Source organism: Genypterus blacodes, unplaced genomic scaffold (genome assembly GCF_046128005.1).
Source record: "Genypterus blacodes isolate CSIRO-AG114 ecotype Tasmania unplaced genomic scaffold, CSIRO-AGI_Gbla_v1 ptg000070l_1, whole genome shotgun sequence".
Taxonomy (NCBI): domain Eukaryota; kingdom Metazoa; phylum Chordata; class Actinopteri; order Ophidiiformes; family Ophidiidae; genus Genypterus; species Genypterus blacodes.
This window is the reverse complement of record NW_027466880.1, coordinates 5045182-5063192: the sequence shown is the minus strand read 5'-3', so window position 1 is coordinate 5063192 and position 18011 is coordinate 5045182. Positions and strand designations below refer to the sequence as shown.

Here is an 18011-nt window from a genome sequence, read left to right as displayed (position 1 = left end):
TCTATAATTCAACATGTCTGATGAGCTCAATGTCATCATGTAAAAGACAAACAGGATAAAATGTACTCTAGACAAACACAAACAGATCATAAATACTACACTGTATTACATAAATGTGTTTTTTTTAAAAGGTAATAGAATTGGAGGTCAAGCTAATTTGGATCATCTTTACTAATGTGTAACATTTCTCAAAGTGACCAATATCAGAAGGTCTTTGCTTCTGAGTCCAAATGAGAAAAGGTGCAAATTTTAGCTCATACTATGTCATTAAGGACTATTTTTGGTGAGATATGAATATTTTATCTTGACTTTTATGGCTTTTTATGTTTTATGTACTGTATGCTGCACAAATATAGTTGAACTGATTAGTTTTGTTTTCTGAATGTTGCACAGCACAGACGATTTAACAGCAAAACCTATGGACACACGGGAGGAGGCTGTAGGGTTTGAACGTATGCCTTCCACTGTCAGGGACAATTTAAAAAAGAAAACCACATGGGTCTTTAGTTTCTTAAGTAGTTAATATACTACAAACCATTGTGCCCTTAAAAAGGTAGAGTGCTGTGAATCCTTATCAAGACCAAACCTATAGGAAATGCTGCTGAGCCTGTGTTTGTTTGCCAGTTATTGCACTTTGCTGGAGCTGCTGATTGTTTCACGATATTCAAATATTTTCTTTACGTTAGTAAAAAGAATAAAAATGCCCACCACAAATACATAAATACTTCAGAAGTTTGACGTGAGAGAGACCCTCAAAACACACCTAAGCACTTGAACCTACCCTCCTTCCAGATCAAGCCCCCTGGCAGTGTTAGATTGTTTTTCAGGACATCTCCAACAAAGAGAGCTTCACTTTTTCCTCAATTAACTTAAGGTGATGATTATAATCTGAAATGCTCAACAATGTCTGTCAGAGATGAGATGACGTTTGTATTATGGCAACGTTATAAAGGCCCATTATCACATTCCAGTGGTGCTCAGTTCCAGTCCCCAGTGCCTCCATTTCAGGAGTATAGTTAGTTTTGTTCACTAGGTAGAAAAGGAAACCTTAATTCTTCGCTTTAGTATTCAACAAAGATGTAACATTGGGTTGTTGTCAGTCATTAGCTTCATATCAGTGCCAGGGCAGATTTTAAGGTGTCCCTTCTTACTTACAAGATAACACATAGCATGTCTCCAGTGCATCTTTCTGACCTTACTGCCATTTACTTTCCTGCTCGATCCTTCAGATCTCAGCTCATTTTACATCCTGTGACTGTACTGACCACTTTCATAAACAGGAAATCTCTTGGAATTGCCTTTGCCTCCTTTTTTTCCCCTTATTCATTAAGTTCTCCTCAGGACTTTTACCCCGTCTTCCTTGAGAGCTTATTTTCCTGATGTTGTGGGTCTTACATTGTCGGTGATATTGGGCTATACAAACATTTAATTGATGAGCACAATTTTCCATAAAAACAATCTATTTGAAAAATGTGTGAATCCAGTTCTGTTTGAAGAAGCTGTCACACAGAGGGGTTACTTTATAATTTATTTTGTACAGCAAAACATAGGTTCAGGGGTTGCATTTATTCTATTCCCTGGCTTTGTGGAGAGGATGGATGAACACACCCACAATGTTACAAATATCTTTAGAGCAACCATTTGTAGGTATTCGTGTAGTTATTCATATTACCGGACAATTAACCAGCTGTCAATCATGAGTACATGTTTGATGTCGGGATGTGTATTGGTACCAGCTGTGACCCATTGCAGATCAAACAGACTTTCAGGAAGGTGCGTTCAAGAACACCACAACTCTCACAACATTAATACTCCATATACACAGAACATCAGTCACACAGCTGGTTATTCCATGCCAACAACTAAAAAAGGCATTTTCTGTAGGAATAAACAGTATTGTTTCTCTACCCATTCTTAGAAAGGCATGTGTGTGTTTTGTGTCCATTGCTGGGTGAGTATTGTGAGGTTGTTGAGCGCAGCCCTGTCTGGTATGGTTCTGCCCAAGTTCAGTGGATCTCTTCCGGTTCTTATTTGGGGGGCCGGTAAGCAATCTTCCTGCTCTTCAGCACGGACCACCTGTGCCTCTTCATGTAGTACAACAGGGGGATGAGGATGGCTGAGCCCATCAGCAGCTGCAGAGTTTGGGACAGAGACAGAGAGAATATGAGGTGTTTGTGTTTGAGATGTACAAAAATAGACGCGTCACAGAGTATGCTTATGTTGCCTGCTCTTTCATCATGTGCACACACATATGATAATACTAATGGGAGTCGCAAGTCGTACTACTATGGGGATTCTGGGCAAGAACCACCTGAAACCAACCTCTATCAAATCCCTGGACAGTGAATCAGGAGAAGGCAGGTTTATTGCTGCAAATTGAGAGGAAACTACAGAGCGTGTGAAGGTGCTTCAACATTCCCGATCCTTTCTATGGTTTATACAAATGCTTATATTCTTTCAGCTCCTGCTCTCCTGAAGCACATGACTTTTATTAGTACAAATTAAATGGCTGGTTACGAGTGGGTACTGCTGAAAACAAAGTAGGCGACTATTACAAAGGAAAAACCGAAATGATGAGCTTAAGCGTTTTGTGGAGTTGCACAGTTTGGAATTACATTGACACTGAAGAACAAATATTCTTGAAATGTTCATCCAGAAATGCTGCAGTTAGGAAAGAGTTCTCTTTCGCCTCCATGTGTGTTGTGTGTTCTACCTTCAGGCCCATGCGTTTGCGCTGGTCGTGCTCCGGCTCAGCAGCCCACCTCAAGAAGGTACACACATCCTTAGCAACCTGGCTCATGGTGGCAGGGGTTCCTGTGGAAATACAGAGACTCTACATCAGCATGGCGGTTGTGGCCATTAGACAGCAGCACTTGGATACTCCAGCACCAGAAAACAAGCAATATCTACCTTTGAAGTCTTATCATTAACATACGATCTGTTTTGATTTTTCCAAGGCATCATAAAATTATTGTCCTAGTTTTGCTGAGTAACAAGCACTTTGAAATGGAATAAACAAACACTGACATGTGCTATTTTAACATCTCATCTGGTTCAGTTACATGGAAAAGTCAACGTTAATACAGTATTAGGCAACATGTGATATACTCCCCTTTTTCCATCTTACATGGCTCATTTGTAAGGCAGGTCAGAAAGGATTTAATCTTAACACATTGAACACCAATGCTTCCTTACCATCCTCATACTCCAGCACCTCATTGTAGATGGGTGGGGCCATGCCGATGGCTTGGCCAGCGAAGTAGGGGTTGTAATAGAGTCCTTCCCTCATTGACACTCCTGCTGGAGGTTCACAGTAACCTGTGAGCAAGCTAAACACATAATCCTCTCCACCATGTCTGAAGGATCAAAGGGGAACAAAACCACCATCAGGAAAATGATGACATCAGGTAAAACCATATGTTTCCAACCTAACTTCTGTTACCTGGCGTTGACAATGTAACTAAGGTCTGGTGGCAGGGCTCCATTGTTGGCGGCCCGAGCTGCCTCAGGGTTGGGGTAGGGCTTGGGGAAATAGTCAGACAGTTTCCCCGGCCTGGTGAACATTTCTCCACTCTCATCAGGGCCGTCAACCACTTCAACCTAATCACCATATAAAAGAAAAGAATTTAATTTATGTACAGTCTGAACAAAAATAGTGATACTACTTGTAGTGATATTCAAATAGAAATGTTTTAATGTGTATCACAGGTGTGTTGATATTATAATCAGTCATTCATTTTTTTATATGGAGATAAGTTTTCCCTGTGCCATCACACAGCTGTGACACTAAGCATGTGTGTATGTATGTAAGGCAAGTTTGAGCTCGCTGTGCTTTTAATGAGAACCAAATCTATATATCATAAATCTATACCATATCTAACAATAATAGTAATTTATATCAGACAATTTGAGTTAACTGTGTTGGAAGTCAAATTTTGCTTTAGCAATGAAGTCACAACTGAATGCCCGGCATTTAAGGCCTATGACTGTTAAACATGCCATCCCAAGCATGTAGGATAAGAGACTGCCACCTACTGGCAGAAAATGATGATAAAGGCTGGACTGGCAGACCAACACTGAGGCTGTATACAGGAAGGGGATGAGCAGACTCTTTCCTGAGGAAGCTGAGATCTTTGCAGATGTGTGCAGCAAGATGTTGCAAATGTGCAAAACTGCACTTTATAACGCTGTGGTCTGCTGGGGGAGCAGCATCAGAGCCAGGGACACCAGCAGACTTAATACAATTATTAAGAAGGCTGGCTCTGTAATTGGTTGCAAACCAGATAGTTTTGGGGCTGTGATGGAGAAGATGTCACTAAACAAACGCTTATCAATCATAGATAACCCTGATCATCTCCTCCATCACCTACTGGACAGACAGCGGAGCTCCTTCTCTAAGAGACTGATCCAGCCTCGCTGTCACAAGGACCGATACAGGAGATTCTTCCTGCCTGCTGCTATGTCCCTTCACAACTCCTCACCACTGTCTGATAGAGAATGCTCTGCCTCATAGTCTTTGTTTAGGTCACATCCACTCTTTCTGCCCTTTAAATCAATATGTTGCATTTTTACCACTATTTTATTTATTATGACCGTGTTTTAATTTAATACTGTGTGTTGTGTTTTCATTTATTCCAGCGTGTTTTACTGTAATGCTGCTGTGACAGAACAATTTCCCAGTTTGGGATCAATTAAGTATTTCTATCCATCTATCTATCTAAAGGCAACATATATTCTTAACATTTTATGAAGGCGACTCTCCCCCTCCATCTCAAGCATAACCACAAATGCTACCTCACCTCCTCAGCGATTGTCTTGACCTCTGCCTCTGTGTGGGAAACTCCCACCAGGTTTCTGAAAGCCAGGTACTCCATACTGTGACAGGCAGAACACACCTGCTTATAGACCTGGTAGCCACGTCGGACACTGAGGGAGTAAGGAAAGACGAGAGGTTGTCATATAAAATGTGTGAGGCTGCTGCAAACATAACAGACCTCACCTATACTGTACAAAATGTAGATTCATTGCTAAAAATATAGTAAGATACATTATGCTTCTGTATGATGGAACCAAGTGGCAGCTTATATACACAACAAACACACATATGGGAATCTCACTTAGTGACCATTACCTTGCATGATCCAAAGAGGACAGATATCCAGCATGGCTCCATGGGTATTGAGGGGCATGAAGCTCCAGGTCAGAGGCTTTTACAGATTGGTGTAGCATTAGAGCAAGCCCCGCTCCTCCAGCTGCGACCACGCCTAGTGTAGTAAGGGCAACTTTCTTGCTCTGTGGCAGACTGGCGAAGGACACGTTAGCCTACAGAGGGGACAGATGGTGGAGCTTAAGAAAACTAAACCAACATAACTTCTGAGGCCTGAGGCCTTCACAGTCATTATAAAGCCACGTCCCTATATGTGTGCAGACAATGCACAGTAAATCATCTATTCTGTTCAAAAATACACGGATGCTCAATATACAGCACTTGAGAGGGGAAAAGGAGACCCTGTGACTCATAGAAAGATTAAGGTATGTAAACAAAATCAACATAAATGCGACGCTGGGGCTCTTTCTCATAACCTTCCTCACATTCTTGCCGACCCTTCCACAACATCCTGCCCCAGGTATTTCACCCCTAATGTAGTGTTTGTTTCCACTGTATTATAATTTGTGATTCCACTCATCTCTCACATCTCCGACTAATATTATTTGTTAGTGCAAAAAACAACGAAAAGAAAAATGAGAAGAAAAACCCCTCAACAATGTTACAGCCAGGTCAAATCCCAGCATTGTTCCTTGGTATAAAACCAAGAATATACCCGGATATCAGTGATTCACATATGACCGCATGCTGGAACCAACACAGCATTACGATGTGTGAATGGATCATATTTTTAGATTCTAATGCCAGCCTGTGTAGGTGACCTGAGGTGACTTGAAGCACTGAATGCATTTGAGGAGCAGCCCAGAATCAACAGTCTGCTCAGTGAGGAATGAGTTTTACTGAGGTGAGCATACGGGCTGATTTTCTTCCTTCTTCATGTGTACGACTACATTACTGCACATTATCATTTTGCTTTCCTTTTTAAACTTCCTCTTTCCCTATGTGGCCCTTTGGGGTTAGTGAGGGACATGTTTTTGTTACTGTGCCATTAGGCAGAGGGGCAGGAAATCCAGGATAGCGTTGTTGTTTATAAGAGCAGGGAGCTAAGGGGAGTCACACTGAGCCATGTTTCAAAAAAGAGTCCGAAGATATATTCCAAATCAGTTAAAAATTTTATAACTGTTAATCACTAATGCATTACTCTTTAACACCCCTAAAAGAGACAAAACAAAACCATTACAATAGCACACAATAAGCGTAGCTGGCAACAGAATAACCAAATATATACTTAAGAAAGTTTGCAAGAGCTAATTGAGCCTATATTGAGGCAACCTGTATATGCTTTGGGCTAGTTATGGATGATTTGATGAATAGAATGATCATTTCTATCATGTTCAATTGCCTACAGGCTATTATTTTCCTTGTACAAGAGTTGAGCTGATTCTGAAGGTTTGTATAGTAAAATTCATACCTCAAAATGTCATGCTATATTCTTCTGTTGGTATTTTACAATGAACATGAACATTAATTTCACAACAACAATAAAATTGAGAATCAGAAGTTCAGCCGTTTGGTCTGTGTATTGAGCAGCTCGAAGCTCTGTCGCCAACTAGTGGAGACCGTACAGTACTACCACCGCAGACCTGCAGATATAAATCTGTAATCAGTTGTTTTTCTTAAGTTTCACAGGCTAATTTACACCAAAGACCTATCGATAATAAACATGTCTTCGTTAGTTTATCAACTGAGCCTCATTGTTCCTGTGATTACATCATTGGATTGATTAGCTGAGTCTCACAACACGGTGACTCGCTGTAGCTTTGATCAGCCGGAAGTCCTTTCAGTCCTTGAGATGCTAAACTCTAGTTAGCGAGATAGCTGGGCTAGCAAAGTGGGGTGCCTTTCTAACAATGTGTTTCTGAAATAAGACCCCGGCAGCACATATATGAAGTGCTTACACTGTGATCGATCTATCTGTGGAATTGAATTACTCTAACGTGAAGGGCAAAGCGGAATATAAGCGAAGCTGCTTTGTACCGGCATCGCATCACAAGTTAGCTAACCTGATAGCTGTTCATCAACAGTAATGTAACAAACGCCAGGGTCTGTATCTTTATATCTGACGTTAAAGCCACAAATATTTCTATATGTTAAAATATAATTAACGATAGAATACGATAACGACAGTCCCGTTGTAAGCGTCCTACAAACGTGAACCAGCACGAGTGACCTTGTCCTACCCCGCCAACAGACAGTGCCAGGAGAGATCTTACTAATAGTTCTCTTTTGATCAGAAGGCTCTTCAAAAGACTATGACCCTGAACCATAGTCCCAACAGTCATCAATTCTCCTACCTTGGGGATCTTAAACGTTTTCGGGGAGCCCAGGAGCGCTCTCCCACTCCCCGAAAGCACCACCACTCGGAGAGCCGCCATCTTCTTTGAGCTTCTGGCAAAGGAGCAGAGGCATAGCAGGCACTAATAACTTCCGGTCTCAGCCTTCAAATTAAAGAGTCAGTTGCGCAACTTGAACTGCATTGTTACAGTTTCATAACTTATCATGAAATTGTTCTCTATGCAGGAATCAATATACTGTAAACTGATGGTAATAAGGATTCACACAGTGATATCGTGAGAGTCGCTGCTATTGTCATTGTAGTAAAAAAATAAAAAAAATAAAAAAATACAAACGTAAAATAACGGAGGATGTTGCGTGCTCTTAGTAAGGAAAGGGATATATACATTTATTTTTTTAGACAGAATAATCAAATATATGTTTTAAGTATCAAGCTTTTAAGTATCAAGCTCCATGCTGCCGCCATCTTTTCACATTTTTATGTTGAAGGGCGTAGTGACTCATACTGGGCCGGATGAAGCTTACGCGGCTAACTGAGGAAAGCTTGGTGCAAATAAGGCTACACAACCTGTCTACATAACGAAATGTATACAACATTTTACACAATTGGGTAATATATTGTGAAACCAAGCAAAAACGACTGTCAATGTGTAAGAAGCCAATTTATTCGATCAGTGTGTGTAATGAACTGGTTGGATGAGAAGGTCATTTTACTGGACTGAGGAAACGTCTCCCTCTGGTGGCAGACTGAGGACCTTCATAACATTTGACACATGTTTACAACTTTCTCTTTTAACTTAAACTCAATAAAACTTTGATTTGATTTGTCATTGAGTTGTCCTTTTACCCATAAAACCACTTGCACAGTCTCTTTTCCACTGTTAAAATGAGAAGTAATAAAATGTTTTAAACAAGCACATGTAATGCTAATGTCCTCAAATGACCTCAAAATATCAAAGTACACACAGCTACTATTTACAAATGTTTTACAGTTATAAGTAGTCCTCGTAATTACTCTATATACACTATGAATTTCAGTACAGTGACCATCGGACAAAAAGACAAGAAACATTTCTCCTTTTTTCTGCCTTCTGTGTTGGTCACCTTGGGCACCAGCATCCACCTTGAGGTGCTCCAACTAATTTAAATCTTGGTTTGCTTTTTATTATGTTTGAGTGAGAGGTATTTCAGGGTAATCCATGACCCACGAAGGATAAGTGGTTACAGACAATGGATGGATGGACAATCTGTTGTGGTTGCCACCTGCTCATGCAATCAAACCCAAATTTTGATAATACTTTCTGTGAAATGTAAGACATTGCAAACTGTCAGTGACAGCAGAGATTGGGGGAAAGTGGAGAAACATCTGAGACAAAGAAGAAGCAGAGAAAGAACAGCAAATAATTACAAAATATCCTGAAATGTGCTCAATATCACAGATGAGAACACTCCTCTTTAATAAAAGGCCAACATTGGCCTCTGATATTGGCAAACCCGAATAATGGGACACAACAACATATCTTTGGAGGGTCTGGTTCACATCTAGCTGTCCATCCTTCACTTAATCTGACCTTTCCCAACCCCCAGAAAGACTCCATTGCCAGCTCCGCCTTTGGTTAAAACCTCTCAGTATGTCTTTATTATTTACAGCAGGGCAAGGTACTGCTACTTATCTGGAGATAAAAGAAGAAATGGAAGGGGAGAGGGGGACATGAGGAGGCTGAGTGAGAGAGAGAGAAACATTCACACAGAGAGTGTGTGCGGGAAACAAAGAGAGGATTTAGGAAATTGTAAAATAAAGGCAAAGAGAAGATACAAAACAAACATTTGAGGGGTAAACCGACGAGAGAGGGCATGACAAAGTTGTAATTTCTTAACTAAAGTTAGACATAAGGAGAGAAGGGAGTGGCACACAAACAAACGAGAGAAAACAGGAAACGGAGTGTGTGAAGACTATCAGGGAATTGGCATTAACAACTGCAGGTAAGGTTTATGAAAATGTGTGATTCTCATTTGTACTTGCTCAAACAATTCCAGGACAGCACCTCAACGAAGTACAGGCGTAATGACAGTACAACTACACAGTGCATTTGAAGTCAAACACTCAGAGGATGTATCATGAATTTTAGTAACAATTACGGTTTTTACCGTTATCATATCTTCATTTTAAGTGCTTGTAATTCCTACTAAAACTATTCCTAGGGAGCTTTAAATTATTTTCCAAGATTAACTCTGTAAATCAAAGTGAACACAGCATTGTATGGCCACGCACTCTTATATTTTTTTTATGGGGCTATTCCTTTATAGCATGCTTACGCTCAGTGACTAACTACTAAGAGGAAACTATTTTGTTGTAAATTGTGTGTGAAGTTCAGAGCAAATGGGGTTCAGTCAATGATGGCCATCTTGATTGACTAACTAAATAAAAGTAAAGAAGAAGTAACCCAACTAACTTGTGCAGATGGAAGGATTGTTTGTTTGTTTGTTGGTTAGTCCTTGGTATTTGGCACATGGCATTTGTATGGAAGAATTCAAGCCTGTCCTGCAGTGGTTCTCAAAGTGTGTGATACATAGATGTCCCATGGGAATGAAGAAAGAAAAAGTGAAGCATAATTTAGATTCATCATAGAATATATGAAATTAAGATAATTCTAAATGCTGATATTTTTCATCTATGTTAAAAATGTTCATTATATGTGTGAATATAGCTGCATTAGATATAGTTAGATTCGATAGGTAGGTAGATAGGTTCTTTATGCTAAGAATGTTGTTTTCCAAGTTAAGTTTACTCAGTTTTGTTTCTCAATTTGACTTATCTTGTAAGCTATTTTTGTGCATTGTATAACTTGTTTTAAACTGTTTGTCCAGAATTCATCCAACAACTTTGCATTTTGAGGGAAATACAACGCATGGGAAGATTTAATGCAGGCCAGCTTCTAGATACCTTGTATTAGTGATTTTTTTTCTTAACAGATATAACATAAGGAAAGAATACAAGTCTGTCTGTTAAAAATAAGAGAGTCATGCCACAACCACGGAAACACAGCAGGCCAAGTGTGTTTGTTCCTATTGAAAATTGCAGGAAGTAATTTCAAAATGAGAACCAGGCTGCCTGGTGTTATTCTTCCTCTAAACCTTCAAAGACAAATGTCTTCATTATTTTTGGTTGAAATTAAGTGCTTTCAAAGAGAAAACAGACAAGAGTGGGGATGGGGGATAGAATCCTCATACTGTGAACTGATAAAGCTATAGTTTCTATATATGCCACAACCAGAAACTAGACTTGCATAATATGTATGAAGGGGTCAAAGAAACCTGAAAAGATCTATGGCATATAGGCATGGGGCCAGTTGGACAGATGAACAGATGAATCATTGCTTGCATGTTCTCACTGTGAAGCAAACTTGGAAAGAAAAGCTTAAATATTTGGTAACAAAGACATTCAGTGGAGTCATATTTTCTAAAATTTTAACTTTCAAAATACATTTCGTATGTTTCCGAAATGCGACAAAAATCCAGCTCCACTTCCCACAGCCAGTGTGCAGCTCTGGTAAAATGTTCATTAAGTGGGCAGATGTCCCTTTCTTACGTAACAAAACGTAACCGAAACGTTCTTAATTACGCTTTTTCTTGCAGGAAACACTGGTATTGGTAAGGGTAATACCCATGGCTACATTGTAGCTTAGCTCGAGCTTCTGCTCCACAACTCGTTCACTATTGTAATCAAAGGACTCACGACACTGTTCAAACTCTTGTCATACACTTTCACGTTAGTGAAAAAAGCTTCAATCAATAGACAATATTCTGTTTCAGAGTTCAAACACAACATACAAGATGTTTATGTAGGTAGGTACTGCTACCTTTTTATTTAAGTAGTTTGAAGTACTTTTACAGAAATGTACATATCACAAATGATGCATCATTCTTAAAATAAAATAAACACCACTTCTTCAAAAACAAATTAGGTCACATTTTAGCAGCATACTTTCTTCCATCCTTTATTCTCATTACCATTCCTGGCCACTAGGTGGGAGCAGAGACCATAAACGTGAATATAAACTACTATAATCTGAGGTTAATATCAATTTGAAAAATATAATTTAAGAAAGTCCAATGCTGATATAGACATATCATATTTAAAATGATGCATCGCTAGTCATAGGGTCATTTGACTTTTTAAAAAGTACACAGAACATTTGCAATAACTTCCACTGCAATGAACATTATAATACTAACTGTGTTGAGACAAACCGGACCATTAGTATTAATATAGCCATAATTAGCTGCTAGCTAAAACAGGGCGATTAATACCAGGCCTTGTCAACAGCTCACCATCTCACTCACAGGGTTAAAGTATTCCATGTAAATGTGACCCCTACACATGGAGTGCCGTATTAGTACGAAGTAGAACTTAATTCTATCAGTCCATTCTCACTGTTGGTCGTTGCAGTACATTTGCCATTGTCAAAACAAATCAAAACTGGATTTTGTACACTTGTGACGTCATTGAATATAAGATATTCATTCAATGACATACAAAAAGTAATGGAATATTGCGAGCCGCTGATAAGCTCTCGCAATCATCTGAAATTGAAAGAATTGCAGTTACAGTCACTAAACTTAGCCAGTGACTGTATGGCTGATAGATTCCCCAAATGCTTTCTGACTTGATAAAAATAAGTGCGTATTTACTGTTGTCATCTTTATTATTCCAGAGAAAGATGCACGCCATCCTGCTACTTGGCTGCTTGGTTCTTGGCAAAACAGATTACCTGCTTAGCTCCGCCCACATGATCCATGATGACACACTCTCCACCAATAGGTTGGCTGAAACTGCTGGCCTCTCTCAAAGTCTTCATGGAAACTCAACACCTTTTGTTGTAGGTAAGTTACGGTTCAGGTGTTTCACTTTATTTTATACCCTTGATACAGTTTACATCATTTAGCTACTATGTTGTTACAGGTGTTTCTGTTTCTGATATTCTCTTTCAGTGTTACCCAACACAACAATGGACAAAAGAAAAAAGAAAACAATAAAGGTGGGTCCTATCTATCTATCTATCTATCTATCTATCTATCTATCTATCTATCTATCTATCTATCTATCTATCTATCTATCTATCTATCTATCTATCTATCTATCTATCTTTGTATTCATCTTGATATGTTTCTTTCCCACAGAACAAGTTCAGTGTGAAAAAGCGTCCTCCTCCTCCTGCTAACTGTATCCCTCTTTGGGGAGACTGTAAATTTCCAGCAAATGTGTGTTGTGATTATTGTGCCTTTTGTCAGTGCCGCCTCTTCAAAACTGTGTGTTACTGCCGAATGGGAAACCCTCAATGCTGAAATGCAACATATGTCCACTAATCCAGACCATCAGAAGTGAACACTGCATGACACCAAACACTTCTTGTCTTACTTGTTACGATATTGTGTGATGTTTGTTACATAAGAGCACTTTATGGAAGTAACCTGGCTATGAGACCACTACTGTAATACAACAATAGAAGTCCTTTACAACAAATTCATTTTAAGATAGATAGAAAGATAGATGTATACTTTATTCTTCAGCATGCGTGATATGGTTGCCAAACAGCTGGAAGTATTGCATTATTTTAAAATGTTCCAAATTGACACCACATGCATGAATATAAAGAAACAGAGGTTAGATATAAAATAGGACATATGATATAGGACATATACATACTGTATATAAGGTGTCAAACTAAATGAGGTCTGTCTCCATGGTAACGTTCCCATTACATTTTGTCTGGAAGTGACACAGATCAGAATTTGACTTTTGTTTTTCGTATCAAAAGAAGAAGCTTTCAATCCAAGTTAATCTGGAGGAAAATGTGTGGGAAACAAGAGCATTATACAGTTTACATTATTTGACATTACACTTCATTTCTCTTTTCATCTCTCTCTCTCTCTATATATATATATATATTGTATGATGATATTATGATAGCATGTTTAAATAAATCTTCAATACTTTAATGTTTAATATGACAGTGTTTTCCTTTCATTCAGATTGTTTTTTTGTGTTTTATCTTCTCAATCAATACAATTAAGATGAAACTGTGTGCCAAGTGGAGAGCGCTATTTTCAGTTTCTCTTTGGTTAATTTTTCGATTCATCCTTAATATTTGCAAAACAGTGCATTTCCCGAAACAATTCGTACAAAGAGCACCACACAATGGATTACCTGCAGAAGCCTGTCACTTGCTCAATATCCTTAGTTTATCTCTCAAAAGTAAATATTCATTTACACACAAGTAATACATTACTGAATGAGCTAAGGGAATAATTCAAGGTCAAGTTCAGTATTCACAATAAAACATCACAAAGCAGGCAATTGGCTCAACTTATATAGTATTAGTATAAACTGGGTCCTATCTCATCAGGAAAAAGAAGGAAATAAATGTGTTGATTCAATTTCTAAAAGGTCACTTAAACAAAACAGAGTTGAGATTGATGACTCATTCTAAATGAGTGTGACCTTCTCAAGAGTCAAATCAAGCTAGGGGTGGGAACAGAAAGGAAGGCATCTGTTTAACATCCAAAGAAAGTTGGAATGAGAGAAGAAGTCTTTTTTTTTTTTTACAAGATTGCTAACACACAGTGAACTCAATTCAACCCTCAAACCAAAAAGAAGGTTTTTTTCAGCAGATGCACCACTAGGACACCCAGGTAACTCAAATATAGAAATATTGAATCAATGTATGTAACATAATAATAATAATGACAACAACAACAACAACAACAACAATAATAATAATAATAATAATAATATAACAGAATGCGTTGATGGAGCTACTATAAGTTTACGCCAGTGTTTTACAAATCATCATTGGTCACATTTCTATTGTTAGCATGTTTATGATTGGTCCGTCACAGAGGGTTTATCAGTTTAAGTTCCTTCAATAATTCCTATGGTGGGAATCTCTTAGAACTGGTAATTCAGATGCTCCTGTTTCTTCATCACATTAAACTTTTGGTTGAATAAGTATGGGTGTGTTGCTGTGTTGTGTATGACTGAAATGTGTGCTCTTGTAAAAGTGTTGTAAGCTGTGGCCAGTAAATCAGTCGCTCTGCCATGTCGAGTCACATGAGACTGTAGAAAGCCCTGAATATAGCATAGAAGCTCAAAACAATGTGATGTTAATTATATGCATACCGCAAATGGAAATGTTCTATATAAATATAAAGCCCACGAGTTTTGTTTATATTTGCATTAAACATGAAGCCAAATGGGAAAAGGTATTTAACATAGAAAAACACCCACAAAAGACTCTCTCTCTCTCTCTCTCTCTCTCTCTCTCTCTCTCTCTCTCTCTCTCTCTCTCTCTCTCTCTCTCTCACTGAAGAAACTCAACATATCCAGACATAAAACCTCAAAGGACTTAAACACATTAAAAAGAGTAAGAACTTGAAGTTTTTATACATCTGGTATTAATTCTCTCAGGGCAAACAGTGAAAAGTGATTGATGATGTGTGACATGTATTTATTGTGTTCATGTGGGTCCAGATAATCTGATATCACTTTCATTACCACTTTTGGAATGAAAAAGGCACAGCTTTAATATGTTCCAGTTTCCATACTTTTACTGCATTAGCTAAGAGTAGCTGTCTAGCATACCACCTCCCTTTGGGCTGGTTTTGATAATACTGGCTGACATGGACTGTCAGCAGTGATCATAACATTGGTCAAAGCAACACCTGCCATTCTATTGGCTGGGGACTTTTGCCAGAATTGGTGCACCAAAAAGAGAAAAAATACAGCAAACAACATACAGACCCAAGTGCAAGGAGAGATATTTTGAGTGAGGGCTACAATTTGCCCTTGGAATCTCTCTCCATGGACGCAGGGCAGCCAATAAGCAGTGAGCAGCTCCAGTTTGGCCATGCAGGACACCAGCACAAAACATAAAATATGCGGTGTCATAGTATAGGGTTTGTTAAAATGGCTGGTGCATTAAAGGCCATTCCCACCGTTTGCCATCCACTTACGTATTTACAGAAGGCTTTCCTGGAAATACAGAAACATACTGACTAAATCAAGTCATCTTTCAGGCCGCAAAGGTGAATCAGGTGTCGGAGGCCACATGCTCATTTCTGAAGAGGCCAAGAGAAGATAAAGATATTCTGTTTCTCATTTTGATACATGGAGTGACTTAAAGCAGGAGAATAGCTGGCAAAGCAAGATGCAGAAGTTTTTCCTGAAAGTTTAATAGTCAAAGCTATCCACAGCCATCACATTTCCATGCTTCATTTCCATTCTGATGTGACTGTTTTATTAGTCATTCTACGTTTCCAAGTGCTTTAAAACTAGATTTGAAAGAAGCCAGAAAGTAAAGAAAGATGGTGATTCCCTGGTGATTGAATAAAAGAGCATTACCTAATTGAATTATTTGGTTATCGGTTAGATCGGTGGTGGGGGACTTTTATTAGTTCCACTGTAGGTTTTTTGTCACTATTATTTGGTTTATAAAATAAAATTCCAGCCTCCTAAAGGTGTGCGTGTGTGTGCATGTGCGTGCTTGTGTGCGTTGGAGGATGCTCTCACCAGGCAGTACCCTTCTAAGACTTCCCTGCCGAGCTGAATGCATTGCAGAACAAGGCCATGTTCCTCCAGGAGGTAATACAATCTTTAATCACTGTATTGTCTTCCTATTCTCCAGATTACTGTGTTTGACAGAGAAAGGACCCCACCCTTAAGTTCCCAAGGTTCTGGCAGATGAAAGGTCTACTCACAAGGAAAGCAAAGCAGCATCTTGGAAATACTGCGCCACTGAAAAATCTGCTCCTTTTTATTGTCTTTAGTCTGAGATAAAGCCATACAAGTTCTCCAAATGAAACATTTGTGCCAACATTGCTGTTTATATGTGGGGCATTCCAACAGATCTGAACAAACATTCTAGGGTGTACACAAGGTTGTTTGTGCTCAATACGACTTCCAATCTCCTGTTGAACCATCTAAAGGCAGCTGCTCTTCATATCGTGATTTTCTACATGTTGTCTTTGAGTACAATTAAGCCTCAGCTGAAAGTTTGTCTCACATTTGGAACAAATGCTACTAGGAAAAAAATTACAATTTTGAGAGGCACCACCTCACCATGATGCGCACAAATTGTATCGTTCTTAATCTGCTCATTTTACATCCCACGACTGGACTGACCACTTCTCTGGCCTATGGGCTCCACACCCTTGATTGTGGGTTACATGGGTCAGCTGTTTTTCAGCTCCATTCTCGCCCTGAGGGACGGTGGGGCATCCTTTACACCCTGCCATTTTCTCATCCCCAAGTAACCTCCCACCATCAACACTGCAAAGCTGCCCCCCGCTACATCATCTTACCTGAACTGTGCAGACCAGGCAGTGTATGTAGCCAAACGTTATTCTGAAATCTTATCTGAAATCTGTGCTTTAGAAAAAGGTGATCAAGTGGCTGTTTTAATTAAGTCTAGATCAGTGGTTCTCAACCTAGGTTCGATCGAACCCCAGGGGTTCAGTGAGTCATTCTCAGGGGTTCGGCAGGGGTCAAGACACAAACAGTATAGCCCGGTTCACACTAGCAATGTCGGGCTGTTTTTGTCGGCCGTCAAAACATTGGCTGCCGACAATTTGGCAACACAATTTTTCTTCGCCGTGTTGGATTACAAATGGTAAAAAATAGTTTCATCCCATCGTAGTAAATAAAACATCCATCTTTGATTTGTCTGACTATGTCAAACCTATTAGTCTCCAGTTCAATTGTATATGGATGGAGGATTATTGGAGAAAAACAAACATTGCAAAACTTGTCAAAACCCTTTGAATTTAATAAAGGGAAAGACTGTTGACGGCTTGCGATGGACTTGTATGAGCAAGCCATGCAACAAAAAGGAGGTTTCTTTAAGAAAGGGAATTTTTTTTGAGGGTTCTTCACTTGCCTTGCTTTTGTTAACTTTTCTATGGGCTCGTAATGCCCCTTCAAAAATGCTGGCCGTTGAGCTGAATGTAAAACCCAAGTACACTTACCGACTGGTCAGTTTCTTTGGGACTTCCTTGTTCAAAACAATGATGATTAGGTAACTTAAATTGGAAGTCCCGGCAAAAAAGTGGAGATTGATGTGACGGTGATAGCCAGAAGGAAATACAACAGAGAGAGAGTTGTTTCAACATAGTGGGCCTTCGGCGGAATATGCCGTGAAAACAATCTTTTTTTTAATTAAAATTGTAAAGAACAGAACAGAGTCATATCCAGCATGGGTGACAGCCGTTCACAGCAGATGTAAACGCTGAATACCTCGACGAAATCATTCATCTTCAGCAGAGTCAGCTTCAACAGCAACTCATCAGAACAACAACGCCCTCAATGTTTTGGTTTCACCAAATCGTACCATACCCTTTTATTGCTGAGAAAGCCCTTGCGATAGTCACACCGTTTGTTACAACCTATCTTTGCGAGCAACCCTTTTCGAGGATGGTAGACATGAAAACTAAGAAAAGGAACAGACTTGCGAAAATGATATGAGAGGCACTTTCCAAGGTGAAGCGGCGCATT

The 18011-nt window shown here is 39.3% G+C and overlaps 2 protein-coding genes across 2 annotated transcripts; one reads left to right on the top strand and one right to left on the bottom strand.

The window, feature by feature from the left end:
- Positions 1–1514: 1514 nt before the first annotated feature.
- On the bottom strand, positions 1515–7587 carry cyc1 (cytochrome c-1). The gene is made up of 7 exons (XM_076156847.1): positions 7462–7587; positions 5132–5322; positions 4800–4926; positions 3443–3600; positions 3196–3356; positions 2714–2814; positions 1515–2132 (listed from the first exon to the last, which is right to left on the bottom strand). Exons 1-7 carry the CDS (start codon positions 7540–7542, stop codon positions 2028–2030), a joined length of 924 nt encoding a protein of 307 aa, XP_076012962.1. The 5' UTR covers positions 7543–7587; the 3' UTR covers positions 1515–2027.
- A 4596-nt stretch (positions 7588–12183) lies between these two features.
- On the top strand, positions 12184–12808 carry asip1 (agouti signaling protein 1). Its single transcript, XM_076156864.1, has 2 exons — positions 12184–12342; positions 12644–12808. Exons 1-2 carry the CDS (start codon positions 12184–12186, stop codon positions 12806–12808), a joined length of 324 nt encoding a protein of 107 aa, XP_076012979.1.
- Positions 12809–18011: the final 5203 nt, after the last annotated feature.